Raw genomic sequence first — 24,565 nt, 5'->3', positions numbered from 1 at the left:
ATGGCTAGCAAACTTGCCAAAGAAGACACAAGAGCTTCTAGCTATCTCTCCATCAACAGTCATCATTGATCAGTTAGCCAAAACAACTGACAAATTACATGAGATTTCCCAGTGACTTACACTGCCGGTGTTGCTCTATCATCTTCGCAGGAAGCCATTGCACTGCAGAATCAAGTAAGCGAAATATCTCGACAGTTAGCAGCACTGACAACAGCAATCGAAGCCACGTAAGCTTAATAAAACAGGCATCTGTTATTACCACACCAAGTTTGGTAAAACTGCGTACAAATGTACGCCAGGCTGCAAGTTTTCGGGAAACGTGAGCGAGAGTCACTAGCGGCGGAAAGCGACTCTCTCGCTTCTTCAAACAGCCTTTTCGTCGTCGATCTAACGACGAATACACAATACCTCATGGATTCTGGTTCAGATCACTCTGTTTATCCATACGGGTGGATGAAATGCAAGCCTACGCCAGTAGGATACGAACTTCATGTAGCAAACGGCTCGCTGATTGAAACATACGGTTGTATCACTCTGTCACTAAACCTTGGTTTACGTCGAGAATTCACTTGGAGATTTATCATCGCTGACGTCACGAAACCAATCATTGGTGCCGATTTTCTATGTCATTTTAACTTGTTAATTGATCTCAATCACAAACACGCGATGGCTCCACTGGTCTCTAAACACGCGTAGATTCAATACGCTCGGATGCAAAGTGCATCAAATTTATTGAAGGTGATAAAGTTTACCATAAACTGTTATCAAACTACCCGGCTACAACTCGAGCTGAAGGGATAATTTCAGCAAAGCAGCATTCCATGGTACATCATATTAAAACGACATCAGGACCTCCAGTATCGTGTAAAGCGCGACGGTTTGCGTCCAATAAATTGAAAATTGCTCAAGAGGAATTGCGCAAGATGGTTCAACTGGGTATCGCACATCCATCGACCAGTCCTTGGGCATCTCCACTCCATCTTGTGCCCAATATATCTGGAGATTGGTGACCATGTGGCGACTATCGACCACTCAATGCGCGCACAACACACAATAATTACCCGGTCAGACGACTCGGAGATTTTACCGCAATGCTCCACGGTAAAAAGATATCTTTAGTGCTAGATTTGGTTAGAGCCTTCAACCAAATTCCCGTCACCGAAGAAGACATCGAGAAGACAGCCATCATCACACCTTTTGACTTGTTCGAATTCCCATACATGACGTTTGGACTTCGAAATGCCGCGCAAGCTTTCCAAAGTTGGGTCGATGAGGCCACACGAGATCTACCGTTTGTCTTCCTATATATCAACGACATCCTAGTAGTTTCAGAAAACCAGGAGCAACACCTCGAGCACGTAAAAATTTTATTTCAGCGCTGACAAGACTATGGACTTGTCATCAACGCAGCCAAATCGGTGTTGGGCCATCATGAGGTTAAATTTTTAGGTCATCACATCAGCGACAAAGGTATCAAGCTGTTGCCCGACAGGGTAAACGCAATTATTAACCTAAAATTTTCCAGTACGATTTCTGTATTATGTGGTTTTCTAGGTACCATAAATTTCTACAGGAAATTTGTCAGAAACGCGGCAGAAATCCTTGCTCCGCTGAATAAACTGCTCGAGGGACCAAAGTGAACGGATCAACGCTGATCGTCGAGACACCAGAACTTCGACAGGCTTATGACAATGCAAAGCAGGCATTAGCCAACGCTGCAATGTTTGTGCACCCGAACGATGACGCAACTTGGGCTATTTTCTCGGACGCATCAAACACAGCAATTGGTGCAGTTCTGGAACAACTAGTTGACGGAGAATAGCAACCGCTTGCGCTCGTCAGCAAAAAACTTCAGCCATCTATTCAAAAATTATCTACGTACGATCGCAAACTTCACGCCATCTACGAATCTGTCGGACACATTCGTCATATTTTTGAAAGTAAGCAAGTTGCGATTTACACCGACCATAAGCGGTTGCTTTTTGCTTTTCAGCAACGTACTGAACGAGCATCATCGTGGCAATTTCGTCGCCTCGACTTTATTGGCCGATTCACGAGTGACTTTCGACACATTTCTGGACATGAGAACATCGTTGCAGACACGCTGTCGCGCGTTGAAGCTATTTCGACACCGATTACCTCGCGCGAGTTGGTAAACGTTCAGAAGAACGATCTTGAACTACGAGATCTTCTTGGCAACGCAGCAACGTCATTATAATGGAAACAAATTGTCTTCAACAACCATCCAGCTGCAGTTTATTGTGATGTTCCATCAGGTAAACCACGTCCATACGTTTCTAATCAACTTCGAGAGAAAGTTTTCGATGCATTGCACTCTCTGGCACACCCTGGCACCGGAGCATCTCAGAAACTAGTGAGCAAACGCTACATCTGGCCATTAATCCAGAAAGATTGTCGAGAATGGGCCAAAGCTTGCATAAACTGCTAGCGAAACAAGATCCATCGTAATGTATCTTCCCTCTTGCTCGTTTTGAATAGCTGACGCAACATTTCGAGTATATCCACATCGATTTAGTCTTTCTATCAGTATCTCGCAGCTGCAACAAGTGTCTGACGATCGTCGAGCCATCGCACTTAAAAATGGAGACGCAGATACTGTCGCACTCGCGCTGTTTAGAAAGTGGATCTCAAAATACGGTGTACCAGCCAGAATAACGTTCGACCAAAGAGGACAATTTAGATCATCGTTGTTTTAATCGCTGAGCAAATTTTTGGCATAACACATTCGGTGACGACGCCGTATCATCCTCAATCTAATGGATTGGTGGAACGCCTACATCGACAACTCAAGGCCGCGGCGTATCATGACGACACTTGGTATGACGTAATACTTGTTGTCTTACTTGGTCTACGAGCAACCTGGAAAGAGGACATACAAGCTACTCGGCTGAGCTTGTATATGGTGAACCGATTCGTAGACTAGGTGAACTGCTAGTTCCGTCAAATAAACACGCAAATGCCGAAAGCGTTTGACTTGATTCGAAAGTATATTTTAATAACTTGGCACCGGCCGAAACCTCACGTCATGGACAGCGTTCTATTTTCTTTTTCAGAGACCTCAACACTTGTTCCCACGTACTGGTGTGAGTTGGACACATTGGACCATCATTTTCAGCTCCGTATGAGGTTCCATACGAAGTCGTCGCGCGACACGATAAATATTTTATTGTGAACTACAAACGCACATATACTGCAATTTCCATTGACAATATTATTATTTTTTTTTTTTCATTGCAAATAGTTCTTATTATTTTTCATTTGTAAATAAGCATCATATTTTTTTGTTTTTTTTTTTTTTAAGAGGGGAAGTACTGTAGCGACCACGTCACTACTTATCTTATTTGATATTCATAATTTCGGATAAGTCCGTCAACCATCGATCGTCATCGATCGCCGAATATTTTCTCCCACGCGGATACGATATTCGGTAGCAACAGTGCACAGTAGAGTACACGCGTACAATAGAGAGATACACGGCAACTAGCTTACACATATCTAATGCGACCAGCATTATTTTGTATTATATAATTTATTCAATAAAACTAATTATTTATTACTCTGTTAATATAATCAATAGGAGTCAGATAATTTATTTATCAGAGTGATTAAGTTCTACGAACCACATCCCAGTCACTACATATATATATATATATATATATATATATATATATATATATATATATATATATGGGTCATTCCACCAAATAAAGTTATTTTTACGGGGCGACCCTCGACGATTTGATTCAAACTTTGTGGAGTCTTTCCATGTATTTAAAAAAAAATTCTCTGAAAATTTGAGCCTTTAATATGCAGCAGTTTCAAAGTTATGATTTTTTAAATTTCTTAAAAATTTTTGTTTTCAACTTTTTCATTACTTTTTTTGAAGGAAACATTTAAAAAAAAAATGATCACATAATAGTTTTTAATAGAAAAAATTCTCAGCTTTCCAACGAAAATATCCATTTTTTATTTTAAGTTACAGAAGACCCTTTAAAAGTCGTTTAAAATAGGAAAAACGATTTTTATGACTGTGCGGCGCTTGATACATCTAATTTGATATTTTTTTCTGAAAGCTGAGACCTTTTCCGACAAAATATGTAATTTTCACGATGTACATATTTTTTATTTGAACAAAATTAAATGAAATATAAACTCCCAATGTAAAATGAGCGAATGAACTAATTGGATCTGGTTTAGGCGAGGTGAATTAAACAATTAAAAATTACACAGATTTTATCACAAAATTAGATTTATTTACATTTATTTACACCTTAAAAAATTATGAGAACTTATGTTCAAGCGAATGCGACTAGAAATTAATACGCGGTAGCGAATGCAAACTCACAGTTATTTTATTTACGTACAAATTGGCACGTGGTCAGTAGCGGTTAAGTCAGCAATAATTAATTAACAATTAATTATTAGCGAAAGAACAATTTATTTATTCTCAATAAATAGCAGCCTTAATATACTGTCTAAATATTGAGGATAATTTAGCGTAGCGATTTAGTTATAATTTCACACAAGTTAATTACTGAAGCGGTTCAAGCACGAGGTTGCAAGTAGCAAAGACACGTTGTAGAATGAAAAGTGGAAGCGTCGTTGAGTCGTTGAGAACCTTGGTGTCGACGTGGCAGCCTTGCTGCATATAACAAATTTTCCTATTGGTTTAAAAGCGCGCCAACAGGTAGCAGTTGATAGCGAGCTCTCTCATAGGCTGACCAATATAAAACGAATTTTGTGATTGATCAGCTTGTAGCGGGTTCTCAGGACGTCTTAACACGATCCTGAGTTAGAAATTGTATGTGCCGGGCCCAAATAGCGAGTGACCCGGCACTATTCTGACTTTCAGTCAGTAGCGAGCTCGGCAACTCCCGAACCGAGCGGAAATGCACGAAGCTTGATTTAAACTGATCAAGCTCGTGACGGAACACCCAATGATTAAAAAACTTTAATTCTTAGGTTTTTTGAGGATCTTGATACATTTTTAATACAAATATATCCTTGGCTATTAACAATAGGTAAGAAAAGGTGTACTGCTTGTGTTTCTTTTACCGTATTTGACTCTAAGTATCGTACGTCTAAAACATTTATTTTCTATAAAAAGTCATTATTCCTTGATTAAAAGAAACGATTCGAAACGATTTGTAATGTTAAATGCTCATAAAAAGGGTGATTAAAAAGCATTCAAAGTATTCAAAAGCATTAAAAAGTGTTAAAATTTTTTTTTCCAATCGTTTTAAATCATTTCTTTCAATAAGAGTTGGTTATAAAAGTGAAGTCAACGCCGGTAAAATTTTGAATAGCCTGGATGCATAAATCTTGCGGTGTGAGGATATGTTTTCTAGTATGCAGTAAAGCTCTGACAACAAAAATTATAAAACTGTTTTTCATGATACCAGCATCAAAGCTTCAAGTTTAGGAATTAGTGATTTGAACTTTAATTCTTGGGTTTAGTTCAAAAATGATTTCAGGCTATTGATGTTATCTCCCTCAATGACAGTTCTAACTTTGTCAACAAGTTTTATAAAAATTTGTGTAAATAATAAAGAGCATGGTTTTTATTAAATTATAAATTGTAAATCATAAGCTACGCATAGACTTATGGTTGAACACACCATCGATCTTTAATTAACTTAATTCTAAGTGGCTGCTGCCACTGAAACTAATTTTTAATGCAGGTAATCATGAAAAAAATAGTGTGTAACACGAGATGAAACACGACTTCAGATTGCAGTTATTGTCAGCTTTTGCCTACGGCTTGGGCAGCCTACTTCACTCTTGTCTGATATCGTTTTGTTTCATCTCTTGCCACACAATGAACCAATATAGTTTGATAAAACGATAAAATCAATGACTTGTATTTAAATGATTATTGATTTTGCTCAAACAAAAAATATGCACATCGTGAAAATTACATATTTTGTCGGAAAAGGTCTCAGCTTTCAGAAAAAAATATCAAATTAGATGTATCAAGCGCGGCACAGTCATAAAAATCGTTTTTCCTATTTTAAACGACTTTTAAAGGGTCTTCTGTAACTTAAAATAAAAAATGGATATTTTCGTTGGAAAGCTGAGAATTTTTTCTATTAAAAACTATTATGTGATCATTTTTTTTTTAAATGTTTCCTTCAAAAAAAGTAATGAAAAAGTTGAAAACAAAAATTTTTAAGAAATTTAAAAAATCATAACTTTGAAACTGCTGCATATTAAAGGCTCAAATTTTCAGAGAATTTTTTTTTAAATACATGGAAAGACTCCACAAAGTTTGAATCAAATCGTCGAGGGTCGCCCCGTAAGAATAACTTTATTTGGTGGAATGACCCATATAAATATATATGTATATATATATATATTTTGACATTTTTAAATGTTAAGTAATTCTTCGACGCCAAGACGTGGTCACTTATTTTATTTAATCCTTACATTATTTTAAATAATGTAAGGTTATGTTTATTTTGACAGCTCCCGTATTTTGACTTGGCCGATCTCGACTTTTGAATGATTTTCCCGCATAATCTATATTTAAACCATCGTTCAGTTGGCAGCTTGGTACAAGAAAGATCCGAGGCTCGCAATATTAATAATAATGTTAATAGTAATAAGTTAATTAGTAATTAAATTAGTTTAAGTTAGTATCATTAGGTTAAGATACGGGGACTCGTTGCTGGTCAACAGAGCCCAAGAGGACAAGACCGACCCGACGACAACTGCCCGGAATAGTCGTGGGACGCCTTCTGTAAAATTACCGCTAGTGGAAATTTCTGAATTTGACATTGGATCGTGAGTTAACCTGCAGGACCACCCAAAACATCCGAACAACTTGGCCAATGGGCACGACAAGATCGAGCAAAGGATTCTACCGCAGATAGTAGCTTGTACGGCGTATTTGCAGTTAAAACCGGATTGACATCGAGTACCCGAGGAGTAACTAGACATCGACCGTCTCAAGTGGGATTTGAAATAGACCGTTCCAATGGGGATCGCAGCCCGGTTCGAGACGCTACCAATACGCCGCCGAGTGAAGAAGCCTTGAACTGAAGGTGAGAGATTGGAAGAAAAAAAAAACAGATGACCTCATTCTGGATCGTAGCTCGTTATGATTGACACGTGCTTTTGCTATCGAATAAGTTGAACGCATCTTCTTGCAGTTATTAGAGTGAATTTTTCGACATTGCTCGTAAGAAATACATACCGAGATACCGGTACTCAATTAAGTCATTAACCACGTGCCGAATATTTGTTTGCAGTAAATTAATTAGTTTGAGAAAATCATACAACGGATTTCTCCGGCGACACTGATACCGGCGATTTATTTTCCGCGTGCGGATATATCATTTGATTGATACTTTGTCAATAAACAAGTTCATCGACACAGTCAGTAATTGAACAAGTGACGATCAACCGTGACTTGGATTATCCAGGTCCTGGTGGAATTTTGTGACGCCGTTCCCGACCCGCCATTTCCATTCTCATCGACCACGTGGAGACGAGGATTATGTGGACTACGAGACCATCGACCGGTAAGCGAGGCTACGTAATTTATTTCGAAGAATAACTCGTGTTGCCGGCAGATTTCTCGTTTTTTTTATTTTCTTAAATAAGTAAATTTATAGTTGTTGAGTTGAAATTACTGCGGGTTAACAACTCGATTTATTCCACTGGTACAACATTTTTGACGATTTTTGTTGCTGTTTGAATTTGAAATTGGACAGAGTTTATATACGGAGTGAATGTAATTGGTGACATTCGTATGTAATTGTTTTTTTTTTTTTTTTTTTTTTTTTTTTTTTTTGGGAATTTGACATCGGAATTCCGTAATTTGTTCATTTTACTAATGACTGCGTACTTCGAGTCTCGTTATTGGCGGTATTGCGTTTTTTTTTATTCATCGCATCCCGGTTATCATTAGTATTAGCTTAGTATTATTATTATAGTATTTAGTTACGAAACATTTTGACGTTTATTATAGTCTTAAGCGAGTTACCGACGGGCGCGACGGTCAAGTGAATTGACATCGCATTGCCGTCAAGTTCAATACCGGGTACTACCTGGAGAACTGTTGTTGGTTTTAAAAATTGAAGCGAGTCATAATTATTATGGCTACAATTTATTCGTTGTTTTATTATAATTTCTATTTCCTCATTGCATTATATCGCGTCAAATGCTGAGTCCGGCTAGTTAATAATAAGGATTGACTATTATGTATGGTTGTTAGAGTAAAATTACCGAGTATCACTTGTCATCGATTTATTAAATTACTTACGTGCCTTCAAATATACTGTTAAATTTGCCTATTCGACCGAGAATTATTTAACGCTAATTTTAAGTGCCTATCGTATTCCCGATCCGCCATCCTGAGCCGACTTCTTCCGAGCATCGACTTCAGTGATTGATACATCACCTGGCGCCCAAAACTGCAGAAGGCGAATCAGGTAAGCCAAATAGATTATGCGGGGATAGTTCGTCTGACGGATTCCAGGCGAGCTAAATATATATATATATATATATATATATATATATATATATATATATATATATATATATATATATATATATATATATATATACAAGGTGCCCCAGAAGTCACGCACCTCATTGTAGGGATTGAAAGAGAAAAATATTCTGAGACGAAAAGTCCTTAGCCATTTTTCAATCAGACGCATAGATAATTAATTATTAATTAATGAAAGTCACCAATCAGGAGTGCACGATAGAAGAATAAAAAGTGAGTGGAAATGCAATAAGAGACGCCAGAGGTGCTGCCGGCTGCTCACGCAGTAGGCCGAGAGTGGAGACAGACTAACCGTGGACGGCGGACGTACATGATGCTCGGTGAATATGTGAGATCGTGCATTAGTGTTGGCTAGCGTGAGTGCATCGGTAACAATACACGTATGAATGTGAGTGAGGATATTTTTATTATTTTTACTACAGGCACAAGATTTGACGGAATTTGACGGGAAAAACTTGAGAACTTACTAAAGTCAATCGGACATGACTGAATTTTGATTTTTGATTAGAATAATTGGAGTACTTTAAAATTAAAAAATTAGTAAAAGAGCTCAGGCGAAGGCACGGGGCGAAATTTACTGGGCGTAATGTTTATTCATGAGGAATGATTAGAGTAATATTTGATTAAAAAATCAGTAGCAAAGCACTGGGCAGCTATGACCGAATGTTTTTTTTTATTTTAAGTAATAAGAGTAATTTTTATGAGAATAAAGAGTCAGTAAAAGGCCCTGGGGCACCCATAACAGAATTTTGGTTTTTGATAAGAATGATTTGAGTAATTTTTAAATGAAAAATAAGTAGCAGGGGTAAGTAAGAGGCACTGGATGGCTACCCAGAGAGGAAAGTACGACGGGCCCAGTCTTGGCCCCAGTATGTAGAACCTTGGCCCAAGCTTGTAAGCCAGTCTTAGCCAAGCCTTGGTAGGATTCTGGAATGATAACACGGGTCCCGACTTGGTTGCTAGACTTGGCTCATGCTTGGTAGCCAGACCTGGTCCATGCTTCGTTGCCAGTCCTGGCCCATATTTTGTTGCCAGACCTTGCCCATGCATCAAGGAAACAGATAAATTTAATTAAAAATAATTTTTATTATTATTAACCTCGTAGAATTCATGAACGTTAACGTTTAAACTATCTAAAGAAGGTAAATGATGTGAAAAAAACTCGGTGAAAATTCTGCTGGGTTTCGGGCACAAACCGCCGTCCTTCTTATTGCTGGGTCCGAACGATAGTTACTGGACGAACCTACTAGTGTTAAACTGATACATTAATATGATCTACTTATTAAACCATAGGTATAACCAAACTCGGATAATCCTACCTTGGCCCAAGACTAGCTTACCATTGGATTGCCAAGGCTAGGTTCCCCAGTCTCGGCCCAAGTCTGGCTTGCCATTGAATGGCCAAGACTGAGTACCCAATCTTGAGCCAAGCATGGGCCAATATAGGTGTGCCAAAACTAGGTTCCCCAGTGCTGGGCCCCGTCGTTCAACTCTGGCAGCTCCTGCATGGGTATGAATGAGTTTTCATTATCATTTGGAATAATTAACGTAATTTTTAAATGAAAGGTCAGTAGCGAGGGTAAGTTAGAGACTCTGGGCGGCAATGACTAATTTGTTATTATCATTTGGAATAATTTACGTAATTTTTAGTCGAAAAATTAGTGGCAAGCCTCAAGTAGAGGCCCTCGGCGGCTATAAACGAATTTTGACTTTTATTCAGAAAAAGTAAAGTAATTTTTTATTAAAAAATTAGTGGCAAGGGCCAGTTAAAGGCCCTGGGTGGCTATGAATGAACAGTCATTTTCATTTGGAATAATTTAAGTAATTTTTGATCAACAAATTAGTGGCGAGTGTCAAATAGAGACACTGGACCGCTATGAACGAATTTCCACTTTTATTTAGAATTATTACAGCAATTTTCAATTCAAAAATTAGTGGCGAGCCTCAAGTAGAGGCACTGGGTGGCAATGAATGAACAGTCATTTTCATTTGGAATAATTTAAGAAATTTTTAATCAAAAAATTAGTGGCGAGCCTCAAGTAGAGGCCCTCGGCGGCTATAAACGAATTTTGACTTTTATTCAGAAAAAGTAAAGTAATTTTCAATTAAAAAATTAGTGGCAAGGGTCAATTTAAGGCTCTGGGCGGCTATGAATGAATTTTCATTTTTATTCAGAAAAAGTAAAGAAATTTTTAATCAAAAAATTAGTAGTAAGGGTCAATTAAAGGCTGTGATGGCAGACCAGTTGGGGCGGACCCGTTTCGTTTTTTTTGTTTTATTCTTACAACTATTGATTCCTTATATCTACTACTATACTAGCTTATATTTATCTAAATCACTACTATTTCTTATAATATGACTACTTGTTAACTACTAAACCTATAACTAGGATGCTTATTCTAACTACTATTTATTACTGTACTTAAAACCTACTTTTTTTATAATAACTAGGACTACTATTTAATTACTACTTATTTACTATTTGTGATATATTACTATTATTATTATTACTTACGACTAAACCTAAAACTAGGGTACTTATTCTAATAACTATGACTACTTAATGCTACTTGTAACGATTAACGAAACCTAAAACTATGGTACTTATTATAACTACTATTTTGTACTTAAAACCTATTTATCTAATACTAATTACTACATGATTGAACATTTAGCTCTATTTCTTTTTGAATATACTAAACTATCACTATAACTATTTAACTTATTGTAACTATGGCTGTGTATTACTATTACTAAGTTTTTTTTTATAAGATTTTGTGTGATATTATGGTTATACGAGTGAATAAGTATGAGTATATGGAAGCGCGCGGAGTGAAATTATTCTAAGTCCCGAGCCGACAAAGTCAAAGGGAAAGGAAAAAAAAAACGTGAAAAATAATTCCATGTGAATCTTTAAAAGATTCACAGAGATCGAAAGAAATATAAAATAAAATAAAATTATGAAGAGAGTTGAATTTAACTTAGTATTTTAATCGCGCATTCTTCCATTCTCTTTTCGTTCGCTCGCGAGTACGGCTAATTCCTCCGTAATCAAATGTTTGCTCAAACTCTTAAACACATTCTTTTTCTTTCCGAATCATTCTTTATATTATATTTTTCAATTCTCACTGATATTAAAGCACAAAAACTTAGAAGAAATTCAATCTCGTGAATAATATTTCATCATTATTTTATTTTCCTTTGATTTTTGTCGGTTTGGACTTAGAATAATTTCTCGATCACTGCGCTTCAGACAGCAACACTAGGTGGCGATAAATTTATCCTTTTCCGTATGTGGGACGGATGGCTCAGGTAATAAAAGCGCTCGGTAAAGCTGGTATTGGCAACTTAGTCTCCCGAGACGTTTTCTGGAGGAAGACCATTCCCTGGACAACATCTCGAACTTCGACTACCCCGAGTCCGACCGGACCAAGGTAAGCGAAATTTTGATTCTCGGGGAGATTTAAGGGTCCCTACTCTGAGGCCTTCTGCCAAGGGGTGGTAGGTAGAACTAGCCGTGTAGGTGGGGGTTTGACGGAGACCATCCGCTTACCCTCAGGGAAGGGGAACTCATGCAGGGCCGACGGGGAAGTCGACCAGACACCCCTGAAGCATCCGGGAGAGGGGTAGACCCGCGTTACTAGTCCGCGTAAATTGTGTGTGTGTGGGAATTGACCGCGTAACCGTGTGTACGTATTTACAGAACCGTGATAAACCGTGATTTGAAATAGTTTTAAATAATTAAAAAACCGTAATCATTTATTGTAAAGGTAGTAGAACAAGGGCTCGAAGCCTATGTAAAGGTTTGATTTGAATAAACTTTAAAGTATTACATTTAATATTGTCTATCTTTTGAAAACCCCCTTTGTTTTCAACCCTGGACTCCGGCGAGCTAAACCGAGCCAAAGGGGTAGTTTTGTATATCTTCTAATTTTGCTTTCTGGGATATTTTATTGGCTAATCATTAAATTTCCTTGCATTCAGATATTATTTGTTTTGTCTTTTCTGGTTCTGATTTGGTTCATTTCCGACTTATCAATTAATAACTTTTAATTAGCAGCTGAAATCAACCCCAGTTTTACCCGTTACAAGGCCCTGGGCGGCTATGAATGAATTTTTACTTTTATTCAAAAAAAGTAAAGAAATTTTTAAAAGTGAAAATTCATTCATAGGCAACCAGTGCCTCTAACTAACACTCGCAACAAATGTTTTGATTAAAAATTACTTAAATTATTCCAAATGAAAATAATTATTTATTCATAGCCGCATACCATTAAATTACAAAATAAATTTTACCAAGAGAAATAACATATTAAGTATTGTTGTGAGAGAAGGAGCCAAATACGCTTTCCTTGTCTAATCCACTAAGGAATTTATGCATACGCACGTATGCACCAAACTCTGGGGCGTACGCTGAATATATTCAACGTATTATTGCAATAATAACTCGAGTTTAATTAATACTCAATTATTACCGCGATCAACTCTAACGAGGATGCAGTGATAACCGATGCAACAAATGATAATGCAAATGACTTAACAACGTTGATAATAATTTACTTCTGAAAAGTTTTAATAATCAATAATACGTAAGCGATACTTCTTATTTAATATAACAAAATACGAATTATCACCAAATTAACTTTACTTAATATTTTATTACTTTATTACGGCAACTGGGCGAGAACAATTTTATAAAAATTCACCAACTGTTGTTGGTGAATTTTTATAAAACAACACGTCCGATCTTTACAATATCTCGGTCCTCTCTAACTATATTTCACTTCGGTTTTCCGAGGGATGGATATTACTCACGTGTTATCCCCTCTAATGACCTCAGATCCGAAATTATTAACCAAAATGAAATATTTAAATCTGTCACTCGATCTGAGTTATATTATAATAATAAATTAAATACTATTATCCATCAATAATCATAAACATAATGATTATTAACTCTCTAAGCAATAAAATAAAAATTATTTCAGTGCACCACGTGGTGAAAGGGAGATAATGATTTTTATCCTTACCGTATCGACTTACTCTTCCTTCGGTCGTTATTTTCATATATGCTCACACACGTGTGCTACTGACTGAAATAAAAATTTTGATTCAATTCATGAAATTTTAAATAATTATTGAGACATAAATAGAATAAACAATAATATCAATAAATCATAAATAAATCATAATTAAATAATTAATCAAAGTAACACAAATACTTAAACAATAAAATATTAAAATAATTAAATGCTCTTTATATTAGCTAGGAGGTGTTGTTAATTTCACGGTGAGATGGGAAAGCGCGCGCAGTGATTCACGTTTGAATCGCCACGCGACACTGTATTTATACCTATAACATATATTTTTCAATATATATGTTTATCGCATATGATATTTTCATGCGGGAAAATGTACGTTACAATGTTCAACTATCAGTGCTTAAATAGCTGATTGAAACGAGCTTATTCGAATATCAGAATAAATGAAAGTTTATATTCGTAAGTTAATAAAATCCATAACGATTGTGATTTGTTACTCAGGCAAATGCCAACAGCTGTCCATGCCATTAAACTGGGATTAAAATTTTCCAGCAACTGGCCTCAAACTTTGAAACTTGAAATGTTGAGTAGATTTTAATATTGTGTTGAGTGTGAATGTAATGAGCGATTGGTAATTATGCATTCTGCATAGTATGGAGTTCTAAACACAGTATAGCAAAATGCAGGAAAGGGTGATTTTAGCCCTTACTTTCAGTTAAGGAAGACGACTTTATCCTAGCCTGCATTTATACTGTTTTATCTCTTATTACTTAATAATATTCTGATAGGCATATAGATATTGCTTTTTAGTGAGCCTTACATAAGAAAATTTGATAGTTGGGAAAATTGGGGCTTTTTTAAAATATGCATGTACAGTTTTCTGTAGCTATAAAAACGAATTCAGAATAAAGAGTGTCATTATCTTACCTTCTAGCGTTTTATTGATGACTATCTTTTCGTTATCATCGCGTTTCCACCGAATAGTAGGAGTAGGGCTGCCAGAAGCTTTACAAGTAAGGGTTACGTTTGCGTTCTCTCGTACAATTGCATCTGAAGAACTCTGAGAATCATCAATATTAGGAGGAACTGGAAAATATGAAATTTACAGTACGTTTGGAGAAATTTATACCTAAAAATAATTTTAGATAGTATGAAGTTGAGTAAAAGTGAACACGTAAAAACAATTCATTTAACAAACAAAACAGAATAATTTCTCATTAAATATTCGATAATGTTCGAACTTTTAAACAATATATAATTGAAATATTGAGTTTTTTTATTTTTGTTGCGAAATTCCAAACCATGCAATTATATAAAAAATAGCCTGAGTAGTAAACTAAATAATCGTATATTAAAGAATCGAGCAGAAAGTTCTTTCGACAACAAATGTGATAGGTTGACGAAACGTTAGGCGAGTGTTGCCAACACACGAGTGTCGCAAGCCTTCTTTACTTAATTTATTACAATAGTTTTTTTATTGAATAATGAGAAAGAATGTCTATTATTGTTACAAAAGGACACTATCCAGTAATTACATTGACGTAAATTCGACGTCAGAGTGACATTACACCATGTCATCATTTACGTAAGATATAAATCATGAATGATGAATCAGATTTTACTCATTATTCTACACTTTTTACGTAAGATTATGATGTATAAGTAATTACCTCAACATGACGCAAAAGTGATGTCTGTGTGACATTCTATGACGTTAATCCGACATATGGGTGACGTCAAAATTATCAATCCGGAAAGAATATTTTTGGAAAAAAAAAAAAAAATATAAATATAGTATCGAATTTTTGATTTAATTATTATCGCGCAAACGGATTACAAATTTAGAAACGAGGCTTGATAACATTAAATGATGAAAAAATCCTAGACGTCTACTGAGTGCTACCACGTTCAAGTCTAGTGCTTAATTGATGCATATCGAGTGAAATGTCAGAAAAGACAAAGTGTTGAAATAATAATTAACTAAATACATGCCAGAACTGGTTGGTGGTTGGGATGTTGGAAAAATACGCATATTAAAAAATATAACAATATTTTTATTTGTCACAGCACATAATATTATTGGGTTACAAAATTAAATCGTTGATTCAATTTATTAATACTGTTAATTGTTTGAGCTTATGAATACGTAATTAATTGAGTACAGATTAGAGAATTGAGCTCGAGTAAATAATTAATATAATTAAATTGAGTCTAGTTAAATACCGAGTTGATCGCAAAAATGTCATGAGAATAAGTAACATGAATTCAGAGGTTACCAAGCGAAGTTAATAATTGAACATAATGATTATTTTTTAATAGCACTAAATGCTTAAATATTTGAGTTCATAGAGTTCTGATATTATTGATCCGTGATCAATAATATTAGAACCCTTCTAATATTCCAACTTAAGGCCCTTCCAGGGCCTGGAAGTTGGGGCAAAACAATTAAAAATAAAAACAGAGTAAAATGCAGACAACAATATCTAGCAATAAGACGATCGCGAGCAATTTCACGTGCATGAATTCATAATATAGCCTATATAAGTCAGACATCAAAACAAAAGTAAAGTTAACGCAAAAACACACAAATTCAAGTAGCAAACTCTAATATTTAACAGAATAAATACGCATCACTCATGGTTAGAATTTGAATTTATAAAAAAATTGCATGTTCTTTTTCCGACTTTTCCAGGGATTTAATATTCTTTAGCTCAAATGTATAGAAGTTATAGAGAAAAATATTGTCTACAAAAAAGTAAGAAGATATTTTTTATGCCAGTCTCGCCTAGACGAAGTTATGCGGTACTGCTGGTTGGAAATTAAAATTGTTGCAAAAATTAAATTTTTTTCTCTACATTTTTAAGGGATTGGTGGTTCGTGACGCAAATGTGTGAAAGTTTTAGTAAAAAAAATATTCTCAAAAAAGAAGTCTTGAGGTGTTTTTCACCCTAGTCTACTCTAGACAAAGTTATGCGGTACTGTTGGATAGAAATTACAATTTTTAAGAAAATTAAATTTTTTTTTTTTCAACTAATTTAAGGAATTGATGTTTCGTGGCACAGATGTGTGAAAGTTTTAGTGAAAACTATTCGTAACAAAAATAAACTGAGGGGTATTTTACGCCAGTGTGGCCTAGACAAAGCTATGCGGTATTATTGGTTAGAAATTTAAATCTTTAAGAAATTTTTTTTTGTCTTGCTTGAGAACTTGCTGACAGCCTTGTTGACAGGCGTGCTGGCAATCTTGCTTGAGATCTCGCTGACTATCTTGCTCGCGATATTTCTGACGATCTTGCTCTCAGTCTTTCTGATGATCTTCCTCACCATCTTGTTCGCGGTCTTGCTCGCAGTCTTGCTGATGATCTTGCTCACGATCTTGCTTGTAATATTGTTCGAGATCTTGCCCACGATCTTGCGTGCAGTTTTTCTGATTTTATATAATTCATCACAAACGTATAGAAGTTATAGAGAAAAATATCGTCTACAGAAAAGTACTGAGGTGCGTTTTATGCTACTCTAGTCTGCACTGTATAAAATTACTGAAGCAAGTCGAAGCGGTGTAGGTGTTAAAAGTTGCGGTGTTAAATTCCACCAGTGGAAGCGGTGTCAAAATAATGTCACCACATAGGTAAATTTTCTTTATCCGTGTTAAAATATTTTACTTTCAGAATGTGTGCATATGTGTTTGTGCGCTCGCCCGAGTGTTCGTCTGCGTCAAAATATTTTTTGCGTTTTATAAGCTTCCCAAAGTTAATACTCCAAGCGGGCACAGTTTGCCCCACTCTACACTGGTTTAACACCGGTATTTTCACACTGCCGAATTACGCTTCCTACACCGGTGTAATTTCATTTTCACATCGGTGAAGGTAAAATGAGTCCATTGTTAACACTGCTCTTTTTACTGTATAGCCAAAGTTAAGCGAAATATATGTTTAGAAACTTCAATTTTTAATAAAATTTCATTTTTTTTTCCAATTTTTTCAGGGGATTGATGTTTTAAGATGCAAATATGTAGAAGTTAGGGAGGAAAGTATTCTATATAAAAAAGTACTGAGGTGTTTTTCATGCCAATCTAATTTAGACAAAGTTATGCGGTACTGTTGGTTGGAAAATTAAAATTTTAAGGAAATTAGACTTTCTTTATGGGACTGTCGTTCTGTGGCGGAAGTTTGTGGTAGTTTTAGGAAAAAATATCCTCTACAAAAAAGTATTAAGGTGTTCTTCATACCAATCTACACTGTGAAATATGAGGTACTGACCTCCGACTCCTTAGGAGTTAGACGGATTTTCCCTTCAGACAAATGGAATTCGTTTCAACCAACAAAAAATAGTTTCCCTCAAGAAAATTGTTTTTCTTGAATTAAAATCTCTACTTGATTACAAAGAACACTTGGAGCGATTATGTCAAAGTATTTTAGGTTTGAATGAAATGAAAACAACATATGATTGAATATAAAATTATGTTTGAAATGAGGTTCGGCTGTACTAGATTTAAAACTAAAAACTAGTCGAAAAAAACTCTTTTATTTTCAAGAGATTTAACTGAAACTCTTAAAGCGTTTGACTTTACGCGTTCAAATGAAACAATAGTTTCCTGTAATACCGAACGGGTTGCGTCAACCAACTGGTTTCTTGGGAAGAGAATCCGGTGAGGTTGTGAAAATAATTTCACACACTAACGTTAAAACTGAAAATTATTCGACAAGAATTCAAACGTTCTTGTTGGAATTTCAAGGTTTATTTCAACAAAAGTTTTTATAATAGTAACTCAATAAAAAAATAGATTTGTATCGAAACTTCTAAAATTATGGTACTTTAATCAAGATAAAGCCTATAATAATCATTTGATCGTAGTTCTTTCCTCACTTGAATTGAATGAATTTTTTTTTTATTCAAAATTAATTTATTTTTAAAAAAATTATAATTATTATTTATGACCTAAACATATTTAATACACAATTTCTACTTTATTTCATTTTTTTCATTTATATACATTTGAATATTGACTGATCTGTTAATAATAAATCAATTTATTGAAATAAACCATTAATATATACATATTATAATTAATGTAGTGTGCGTAACATCATGCTACATACATTTCTACATCATATTCTCGGATCGCAAGTGTCTTATTTAACTTGCATGGAAATCCAATAAGTTGAGTGATATGTAAGACAGAGAAAAATCCTCTCAGTAATCATGCTAAAGAGGATATAAACATCATACACTCATACATATACAGCTATACAAGTGTAGTAACCTAGCAAACTATACATGTGTATGAAAAGAATGTACGAGAACGAAATATTCTTGGTGCGCAGTTAAGTTTTTGTTTTTCCGATCGGAAGTCATTCAAACTACCGATATGACCCATACCTTAAGATGCTAGGTGTGCATAGGCCAGTTGTCTTTATGATTCGTAACCATAAAGTTCGTTGTATTTTCTATTAATTTGTTGTGTTGCTACTGATGTATGTATATTTTTATTTAATTTTATAAACATTAATAACTATAAGTAATTTTATTGATTATGGATATTTTTCTGTCGTAATATTTTGATAGTTTCATTAAAGAGGCTTAATTATCTTTTAATTTTTTGCTAGCGAAAGTTATTAAATATCGGAGAGTAAAAATAAAATAAGTTTTAATGGCGGACGACGAAACAAAGAAGTTGTTAGGCGATTGGGGATTCGATGATCTAATTAATCACTTTTCAGGTTTATTTTTATATAATTTAAATAGTTTGTTTATTATTTTCATCAATATTATTTTGATATTCTGTAGAGTTTGATTTTATAAAGAAAACATTTTTTTATGATATGATCCTGAAGTTAGCCGCCAGTTTAAAATTTTTGGATTTTTTTTTCGACAACTTAATTGTAAAAAAAAAAAAAAAAAAAAAAAAAACGAAAAATATGCACATTTAGAAAATTGAAAAAACGACAAGTGCAATTATTCAAAATATTTTTTTTTTAATAGTTCATCGTTTTCCAAAAATCCAAAACTTATTAGATATCGACTAACTTCAGTATCATTTTTATGATACTGAAGTTAGCCGACATTCAATAATTTTTTTGAGCATTTGTTTTTTTTCTGTTATTTGTTGAAAAAAAAAATCCGAAAATTTTAAATTGGTTGCAAACTTCAGAATTATTTATTTTTTTTTTTTTTTTGAAATTTCCAGAACAGCAAATCACTAATAATAATTTACGATTGCTCTCTACGGACTTGATCAGAGAGTTAATACCGGTAATTGGTAGAAGAGTAATTTTTATAAATAAATGGAAGGAAAGATTCGAGACTACAAGCGATATCCACCAACGTACAATTGTAGGTTATGTTATATGAAATATTATTTTAATATTGCAGTAAAGAAGATTGTGTATTATTTTACGTCAAAATAGTGAAGATAAAATTTACTTTTCTTACTTAAATTTTTTATTTTACAAATGAACTGAGTAAGTTTATTTAGTTTTTGTGCAAATAAAATAATTTAAAAATTTTATTCAACATATTCATCCAATTTATTTTTCTCTTTGGAATGTTCTAAGTAATTGGAAAGTTTTTTATATTTACAATTTTAAAGTCAATATACATATTTTTATAATTAAAAATAAAAAAAAAATTTATTGTAACATTGAGTGTAAATGAGTTTTTACTACTTATTGTGTTGATTTTTTTATAATTATGTTATGACTTATGAACAAGTAGATGTTACATTGTTACGTCCCGATGGTAATTGGGGCAATGGGGAAAAGAGATTTTATATTTTAGGAATCTACAGATTCCCAGGAATGATCCCTGATCTCGAAAATAGTAAAAAAATTTTATTTCTACTTACGTTGGTGGAAAAAGGGGACCGATTTTAAAAAGCGTACTTTTTCCTTTAAAAATTACTCCAAAACTATTAGTTCTACGTGGTCGTCAGGAACCCCCTTGTACGGCTCCAACTGGGAAAGTCCGGACAGGAATTTATCCGCGTAAAAGTGGAACCTTGGATCCGCGTCGCTGATGTAGATGAGAGGTATGGGCCTCTCGACCTCAGTGATCGGGATCAGTTTATATTTGAATTTCTTGACCTTAAAGGTTTTTGGGAGTGTAGTGACCCTCCTTACGAAGGGCAAATTAGGTCTGATTAGTGGTTGGTGGTAACGTTCACCAGAACACAACTTGTCATATTCCGTACAGGAGTCACACTCACAATATTTAGGTTTTGGATCAGAGCCCATAAGCCGGCGTAATTTCGGCGCCATTGGCTCTGTTCGATAACATTTTTATAACGATATTTGTCTCGAAAGACGCTCTCAGAAATAATAATAGTAATTAGAAGAGAAAGATAAAGTAATCAGTTTGCTCCTGACTTCGCAACACAGAACTGACTCGTAATACAAAAAAAAAAAAAAAAAAAATAGTTAAATGTTGTACTTGGTTTGAATGATAGTGATCCTTTATGGTCTTCTAGGTAAGAGGGAGGTAGTGGATTTATAGGAATTTTTAGATACACTCAGCGAATCAACGAAATGATCATTGATCAACCCGGGTCGATCTCTTGTTGCTATCGGTCATCATTGCGTATTCCTTTGGAAAATTTTGGGATAGCTATTTTCTTTGGTAATAGGGATAGATGGATGGAAAACGGAAGATTTGAATGTCAGATACAGGTCCGTTGAGTTGAGTTGATTTTACTTTGAAATACAAAAAGAACAAATTTGTTGGTATGAGTTGAATAATAATAATACAAGAAAACTAGACTTTAGGTAGAAACTTGCTTCTATTAAAATTTCAATCAGTCAGTGAATTCTCTGAGTTCGAGTAGGATTTTAAATATAATAAATTTCCCACTATAAACTAATTGATATGTTCTCTAATAAAATAAAAGGGTGGAAACCTTTTTTTATTAAACCTTCGGAAAACATGTCAATAATCATGGGGGAAAAAAAATTATAATTCAAATCCTGCAAACAGATTACAATGGAAAATTAGAAATGAATATAAAGTTTCTCAAATAAAATTTGTATAAAGGGAAATTCCCATTTGATAGTTGAATAAATTAAAATATTTTCTTGTTTGATTCAAATTATTAATGATTTCAAAAACAATAATAATAATAAAAGAAATTTCATCTAGTATGTTTTGAATTGATTTGAATAGATTTAAATGAATGAGTGCAAGAAAAGGAGAGTTCTATTAATTAACAAGTTTGAATTGAAGTTGACTGCATTGTATATTACTGCATAATTGGATCGAATAGACTTTAAGGAACAATTTCAGTAAACAAGAATTTTTATATGAATTGAATGATCAAACCAAAAAAAAAAAAAAAATAGAATTCTGATTTGTTGAAATATTTAGACGATAAAAAAAATAGTGATTATAGAATTCCTTAAAACAAAATTTCTATAGGAAATAGTTATGTTTACTATAATATTTCTCCAATAGAAACGATTCTGAATTAAACAAATTTCAATGATGATTTTTCTCTCAATCTAATAACTTCCGATTTTTGTCCGTCGGATAACTCAACTAAGTTGAGTTAACTAACAAATCCTCAAATTTTATTAGATTAATGTTAGTTTTGTTTGTTTAAATTAATGGTTATTGTTTGTGCGGAAGGTCTGTTTAAGAATTTACATGCAATATCGGTTTATTAAATTTATTAATGAAATTATTTTGAGTTTTAGAAAGACAATTGTTTCACAAATTTTTCACAAATTCTGTGTTTTGTTATTATATATAAGGGGGAAAGAGAGCATACTTTCGTAAACCAAATGAAATCGTTACCTGTTATTGTGGTACAAACTGAAAAGAAATTCTAAACTTTAAGTTTCACACACTTGTTTTAAATTCACCAAATTTTTATAGATTTTTTGCGAGTAATATTTTAGTTTATTTGTTTTAATTGCCCATATATTCACAACACAAGTAAAGAAAAATCACTCCACCCATTTTTTTATTTAGCGAAGGGGGAATGATTTTAAATGAATTTATTGTAATCCCTGAAGGTTAAATGAAAATGAAAATCCTTGAATAAGGATTGAAATCCGTGAATGAAAATAAGAATCCTCAAATTAACAAAATTGAAATCCTTGAATAAAAATGAAAATCCTTGAAATGAAATCGAAATCCGTGAATGAAAAATGAAAATCCTTGAAATAAAATTGAAACCCGTGGATGAGAATGAAAATCCTCGAAATAAAATTGAAATCCATGAATGAGAATGAAAATCCTTGAAATAAAATTGAAATCCGTGGATGAGAATGATAATCCTCGAAATAAAATTGAAATCCATGAATGAGAATGAAAATCCTCGAATAAAAACGGGATCACACACGAAACTGTACTTTGAAAAAAAAACTCAAAAACGAGGTCACACCCGACAATAACGAAGCGTAAAAACGAATTGATAAATTAGCGGCTGCAGTGACTTTTATTTACATTGTAATATTACATGGACCCCCATGGTAGGGGCTATGAGAAAAGACGCAGAAACACTCTCCCATAGTTATTGTTTAATCATCAAAAAAAATTTTATCGATGATCCAGCTCTTCCGGCGTTTTCGGAGATGGAATACCGGGAATCTTTATTTATTTAAATAAATACGATATGCTTTATAAGCAATCATATTTATTTAAACAAATCTGAGATGCTGTCGTCATCTGATAAATTTATTAACGAATAAATTATTTAAAGTTATAGAAAGTTTTTAAATATTACAAAGCCAAAATATAATAAATACTAGGTAATAATCAAATTTACTATTTTGGTAAATTTACTTTTAAATTAGAGGGTTTTACAGCCCTCTGAACTGTCTTCTCTTGATTTTTAGTATTAAGATAGCAGCAAGAGTAAGTTGGTCGCTTACTCTGGCTGCGGGCGTTTCTTTTCTTTATTCTTGGGCCCTGCTCTTATTGTTTTACTCCGCCCGGTACTCAGGTTATCGCGTGGTATTCCTGACGCCCACTCATGTTTTGTCTCACCTACTCGTATGCTCTCTTTCGTACAAAGATGGTGTATTAAATATTGTTATTATAAGTATTATGATTAATTATGTTTATGCATGCTGCATTTTAAATGTTTTATGTATGTATGTCATACATGCAATATTTATATATTAAGTATATAAAAAAAAGGTATATTTATAAATTTAATTGTATGAAAAAAAGAATATTTGTATGTTTTCTGTCATACATACAAAGTTTAGTGTGTGTCGTACATGCACGTATTGTTTTCTTAAATTTAATATCTGTATTTAAATTAATTTTTATTGTAAATAATTATTTTTGGAACTAATTTTTATATATTTTAATTACATTTATACCTACACCTATACTTCTATACGTACATATACACAATATTGTAATATATATGTATATGTACATGGGTCATCTGTATATGTGCAGCTATAAATATTTGTTTTATCCTTATTTATTTCTTGGTAGAAAATTCCTATAGAACTATTTATCCTTTTATTTTATTCTTATGTGTATTCTAGTTATTTATATATGGACGTTATTATGCATTTTCTTAATAATAATAAAAGTTATACATAAATATATATATATGTATCTCCTATGTACACATATATGAATATATACATATATATATATATATATATATATATATATATATATATATATATATATATATGTACACTCTTCGAATCATATAAATATATATATATATATATATATAGTTATCAAGTTAAATTTACATTTTTCTTTGAGATATAAATTTTGTGAAAGTATCATACGGGAATGGTCCGTATGAGTTGTTCATGCTGGGCATTTCCCAGAATAATAATGATATTTTTGATAGGTGTATTTAGAAAAGTGTTGAAGGGTAACGAGGACGTAACAACATTTCTATAATATTTTTATCATCGAAAAAATTCAGCGATAATTTTATTTTTGTAGAATCCCGTCGTAGGATCAAATAGAACATCTACTCTAAGCAATACCGGGCACAATATCAACAAAAAACAAAC

At 33.7% G+C, this 24,565-nt stretch overlaps 1 protein-coding gene across 1 annotated transcript in view; it reads right to left on the bottom strand.

Moving 5' to 3' along the window:
* LOC128667338 (lachesin-like) overlaps positions 1 to 24,565 on the bottom strand; it is a 1,084,098-nt gene that overhangs the window by 585,648 nt on the left and 473,885 nt on the right. Inside the window, exon 5 of the mRNA XM_053736998.1 lies at positions 14,506 to 14,664. Coding sequence (XP_053592973.1) covers positions 14,506 to 14,664 — 159 coding nt within the window. The remainder of the gene's footprint in view (positions 1 to 14,505; positions 14,665 to 24,565) is intronic.

Source organism: Microplitis demolitor, chromosome 2 (genome assembly GCF_026212275.2).
Source record: "Microplitis demolitor isolate Queensland-Clemson2020A chromosome 2, iyMicDemo2.1a, whole genome shotgun sequence".
Classification (NCBI taxonomy): Eukaryota; Metazoa; Arthropoda; class Insecta; order Hymenoptera; family Braconidae; genus Microplitis; species Microplitis demolitor.
The sequence above is the reverse complement of the archived record's forward strand: the minus strand, read 5'-3'. Positions and strand labels throughout refer to the sequence as shown.